At 34.4% G+C, this 5,470-nt stretch overlaps 1 protein-coding gene across 2 annotated transcripts; it reads left to right on the plus strand.

Moving 5' to 3' along the window:
* The first annotated feature begins 2,449 nt into the window (after nucleotides 1-2,449).
* On the plus strand, nucleotides 2,450-5,470 carry LOC21394023 (ribosome biogenesis protein NSA2 homolog). Of its 2 annotated transcripts, XR_002903524.1 has the most exons (10): nucleotides 2,450-2,561; nucleotides 2,708-2,827; nucleotides 2,955-3,022; nucleotides 3,574-3,682; nucleotides 3,777-3,845; nucleotides 3,984-4,041; nucleotides 4,232-4,467; nucleotides 4,598-4,649; nucleotides 4,793-5,238; nucleotides 5,350-5,470. XR_002903524.1 is itself a non-coding variant. In XM_024175268.1 (9 exons), the coding sequence occupies exons 1-9, from the start codon at nucleotides 2,559-2,561 to the stop codon at nucleotides 4,858-4,860; spliced, it is 783 nt and encodes a 260-aa protein (XP_024031036.1). In that variant the 5' UTR covers nucleotides 2,450-2,558; the 3' UTR covers nucleotides 4,861-5,315. The 2 variants fall into 2 exon arrangements, 1 of the variants encoding a protein (XP_024031036.1); XM_024175268.1 differs by lacking the exon at nucleotides 5,350-5,470 and having other exon boundaries at nucleotides 4,793-5,315.

Here is a 5,470-nt window from a genome sequence, read left to right on the forward strand (position 1 = left end):
CTCACTGAGTGAATCTACAATTTGGTGAGGACTGGCGGTGCAAAGTTAAAGTTTTTTTTATATTTTTTATATTTTATTTAGGCTCACAAAAAGGTAGCTTTTAAAAGTAGTCACAAAAGCAAATTAGACAAAGATGGGGGTCTCATACATTATGCTCTACTTTTTGTTTGTAGTGAGAGAAGAAAACTCCGGTTCCAAACAGTCCAAAAGTTTGAGGTCCCTTCTTTCTCTTTCATTATGTCCCCCTTTCTTCAATATTTATCCTACTTTTGTTATTTTCATCACAAGATCATGCTCTTGCCATTATATCTACAAGGTGTATCTTTGTAGTGATGTATGTATTATAATATTATATATACAAAGTTAAGGTTTTTTTTATATTTATTTTATTTTATTTAGGCTCACAAAAAGGTAGCTTTTAAAAGTAGTCACAAAAGCAAATTAGACAAAGATGGGGTCTCATACATTATGCTCTACTTTTTGTTTGTAGTGAGAGAAGAAAACTCCGGTTCCAAACAGTCCAAAGGTTTGAGGTCCCTTCTTTCTCTTTCATTATGTCCCCCTTTCTTCAATATTTATCCTACTTTTGTTATTTTCATCACAAGATCATGCTCTTGCCATTATATCTACAAGGTGTATCTTTGTAGTGATGTATGTATTATAATATTATATATAGTTAATAATGCCTTATATAGATTTGTAACATTATGCTTATAGCACAATAGCGTAATTACTTACAAGTATTGTGTCGGTGTTGAGAATGCTCTTGTCCGATCTATCAATTATCAATTCATGCCATCAATTATTATCATTCATGCCATTTCTTTTTCTAATCCTTCATATATTTTATTGGGATATTAGGGTATTGCTACTTTCCAGTGATTAAAAAGTAGCAACCATTGCCAATAACCCAAACACCAAATAAGTGGTTGTTGATAAATTTAAAAAAAAAAAAAAAAAATTTGTCGTCTATTTTTTCCTTATTAGACTTGCAGTTTTTAATACGTGGCCTACACATAATGAAAGTGTCACAAGTACCCACATAACCATAATATTCTAGACATGGCCTACATTTAACAACTAGGGAGGAAAAAAAAATAGCAAGTCTCAAAGGACAGTAACACAATTATGCATCAGAAATTTCTACGATAGATTTTGAAACAGTGAACGATCGACAATTTTTTGTTTTTAATAGTAAGATCTCGAGTCGAAACAGTTTGTTTTATATTATTTTTTAATTTAATGTGATTTTGATTAAATTTAAAGGCTAGAAACAAACACTGCTCATTGGACCTTTATGCATATATATATGTGAGAATTGAGAGGCTAGGAAGTTTTTCATAATTAGTTCATTATGTACCACTAAAAATAAAAACGACTAAAAAACACAAAACATACAAGAAAAGTATGAATGTGGGATTTTATTCCCACATGCATATTGTAAATGGATATAAAGTTGGGAACATAGGGTAAAGGAAGGAAAGAGAAGGGAATAACAAAGCCAGTAATCTCAAAGAGAATATATGGAAGCATCATGTGAATGTGATGTCGCTCATGGTCAGACTAATTTCTGGCTCAAACATTTTTTTTTTTTTTTTGCAAATAAAACAGTTTTTTCATGTAAAGAAACTGTGTGAAACAAATATATATTTATACACACACATATATATATATATATATTCTCGTGATGGTGTTTATTTATTTTGTTATAGTTTTTGATGAAATGTTATTATTATGGAGGAGAATCTCATGCGTGCAAACTCAATTATTTAAAGCGATAAGAGTCATCCAGATAGCATCGATATTGTGAAGAAGATGCCCTCGCCCCATGCAGCCAATCAGCAAGCAAGCATGGCTCACCTACATGGACGTGACAATTTTTGGGTCTAGTCGAACTACCATACAATACAAGTCGACCCCCTATTTTGTGTTCTTTTTGGAGTTGTATTTGGCTCTTTTGTTCATGGGGCGATTGCGTAATGTTTATTTAAAGGGTCCTCATATGGTAGGGTTTTCCGGTGCAAGTTTTACATCAAATGAAAAAAAAAAAAAAAATATAATAAAAGTCTATCGGTAATTTATTTTTTAAAACCCTACCATCAAAATCTTCTTATTTAAATATTTTTTATACAAATAAAAAGATAGATTTGGTCATTATGTTTTAATCTTTTATTTTCTTAAGCTCTCTCTTCTTTTTTAAAAAAAATTATTATTAGGTCTATCACTAAATTGTGTGTTCTGGACTAGGCCTATTTAAGGAAATGGACTTTCAGCCCATTAAATTAAATTGAATGGTCCGGCCCATGAGGGAACTTGGGTCCATTAAATGCTCCAAGCCATACTTGGGCTTACTAGACTTGGCCCACATTTTCATACCGACCCATTACCAACACATAAATCAAAATCCCACCGACCCGCCCCACCCTACCAACACAAAAAGTTAACAGAACACCGAAACAATTCCTTAAAACCCCTCTCTCTCTCTCTCTCTCTCTCTCCTGTTAGGGTTTTCTCTGCTCCTTTCTAACTGAAGATTTCAACTCAAAGTTTCTGCAGCCATGGTTCTCTCTCTCTCTCTCTCTCTCTCTCTCTCTCTCTCTTCCATTTCTAGGGCTTATTACGTTTTCGATTTGATACCGAATCCAGTACAAGGCTGATTTCTGTGTTTTGGTCTGTTTGTTGTTCGTTTGCCTTGTGAAATTCTCAGCCGCAGGGAGATTACATAGAGCTTCACAGGAAGCGCCATGGCTACCGTCTCGATCACTTCGAGCGCAAGCGCAAGAAGGAGGCTCGTGAAGTCCACAAGCGATCAGAAATTGCTCAAAAGGTTATTAATTATTATCTCCTTCCTCTGATATCTTCTTCTTCTTCTTCTTCTTCTTCATTTTAACGATTTTTTTCCGATTGAGAGATTTTATTGATTTTTCGTTATTTATCAACTTTGAATGGAATAGGCACTTGGTATCAAGGGTAAGATGTTCGCGAAGAAGCGCTATGCAGAAAAGGCCTCGATGAAGAAAACGTGAGTATTTTTTTTTTCAATTTTAATATATATATGTCATATTTTACTAATTCGAGTTTAAAATTTAAATTTTATTATAAAAAAACTCTCAAAGTTACATTTAACTTTTTTATTATAGTAAAAAATTCTCACATAACTCACATCTCACCCCGAATTAAAAACTCGAGTAGTGAACAAAATGGTCCATAGTGTTTTAAAAACTCTCAAACAGTTACATTTAATTTTTTTATTATAGTAAAAAATTCTCACATAACTCACATCACCCCGAATTAAAAACTCGAGTAGTGAACAAAATGGTCCATAGTGTTTTTTACTCATGACGAAGCTGAAGTTTAAGTCTCCAATAGAAATATTCATGTTTAAAATTTTTATGAAAATGCAATGAACTTTGCGTCCTCTAATATAAATGTTAAAGTGTTTTCTTTTTGGTTATCTATTGAAAGCATATTGAATATGTAAATTATCCTTGACGAAATCAATGGTTGTTTAATATGGAATTGATGAATTTTGTTGTGGTTGAAATTTCTGGTTGTGTGTATGTGTGTGAACAGATTGGCTATGCATGAGGAGTCATCAACCAGGCGAAAGGTGGATGATGATGTTCATGATGGCGCTGTTCCCGCCTATCTGCTCGATCGTGATCAGACGACACGGGCAAAAGTATGTTTCCCCTGCCATTGGAATAGGATAATGATTTTGCTTACTTTCATTTTCATGTTTGTGGATGATGGTCTGGCATTTTGTCTCTGAATAGGTCCTTAGCAACACCATCAAGCAGAAGAGAAAAGAGAAAGCTGGTAAATGGGAAGTTCCTTTACCTAAGGTAAGATCAAATTTCTCTTCCATGTGTTAGCAATTTAGCATATCGATCCACTGGTTCTTATAGTGGTAAAATCTGACCTGATTGTTTTACTTAATAATGTATCTGACAATTTTAATTGTAAATTCATCCCTTCTTTAGGTAAGGCCTGTGGCTGAGGATGAAATGTTCAAAGTGCTTAGATCTGGCAAGCGCAAGAGTAAGCATTTCCTCCCCACCCCTCCTCACCCTTTTCTTATATATCCCATAAAACAACATTTGTTAAATGTTTGAATCACGGATTATTATTCGTCATTGTTCATACCAACCATCTGATGCATTTGAATAATGGCGAACCTTTACAACCAGTGAACATTCCTGACTTGTATACTTGTTTTTCTATTATCTAGCCAAGCAGTGGAAGAGGATGGTTACAAAAGCCACATTTGTGGGACCTGGTTTTACAAGGAAACCCCCCAAGTATGAACGTTTTATTCGTCCTTCTGGGTTGCGATTTACCAAAGCTCATGTGACGCACCCTGAACTTAAGTGCACTTTCAATCTTGAAATTATTGGGGTGAAGAAAAATCCCAATGGGAATATGTATACCTCTCTTGGTGTCTTAACAAAAGGAACCATTATCGAGGTATCATTCATTTATCCTTAATATGCTAATCTAATTATATTTGTTTGCTCCTTTGAAGAAACCAAAATTCGTATGCCAGTATGGTACTGGTCTCTAATATTATGTTGGTTTATCTTCGTGTAAATTTCAGGTTAATGTCAGTGAGCTTGGTCTAGTTACTCCTGGAGGGAAAGTCGTATGGGGTAAGATTGAATTTGCAGTATTTGTGGGAATTCTTTTATCATGGCTTCATCTTTTATCTATCTTTGTGGATACTTTGATTTTTGGATCCTTTTTTTTTTTTGTTCTGTTTTCTTTCTCTAACTTGTATGTGGTGGGTTTCTAGGGAAATACGCTCAGATCACAAATAATCCAGAGAATGATGGTTGTGTGAACGCAGTTTTGCTTGTCTAGAAGGATTACTAACAATGTTTTTTGCGAAAGATGGACGACTTGATAGTTCTAACGGCTGTATTTCATGACCAAGTCTCATCATGTTTGTCAGTTCATCCTTCCCTACTCCGTTAAAGATGTGATTGTATCATATGACGGATCCTCGTCTGGAACGCAGTTTTGTGTTGAGAAATCTTTCCTGTTTTGCTCATGTAAAAACTCGTATGTTTAAAGAAGTAACACATTAAAGCATCTTGATCTCATCTTGCACGTCCCATGTATCAATGACATGAAACAAGCAAAATTGTTTGAAGGAAAATGCTGAGGCGAACAATTCTTGAGAGAAGTTTTGTGGATGTAATAGTTATGGGCGGGCTACTTGGAGACTTTAATTCAAAAGTGAGTAGTGTTTGGGATACGAATTTTAAATTCAAAATTGATATTGTCAATTTGCAAGCTGGTGCCTTAAGTATTATTCTTCAAAATTTATGGTTTTACAAATTGTTGCAGTGGCTAACCTCGTTCAATCAATACAAAATTGTGGAGTTGGTGACGGCTTGAGTGAGGAATGGAAAATGGAGAGGACCATGTGATGAAAATAAAAAGGAGTAAAGAAAGGAGTAAATGTATC

The sequence above is a fragment of the Morus notabilis genome, unplaced genomic scaffold (assembly GCF_000414095.1).
Source record: "Morus notabilis unplaced genomic scaffold, ASM41409v2 Scaffold152, whole genome shotgun sequence".
Taxonomy (NCBI): Eukaryota; Viridiplantae; Streptophyta; class Magnoliopsida; order Rosales; family Moraceae; genus Morus; species Morus notabilis.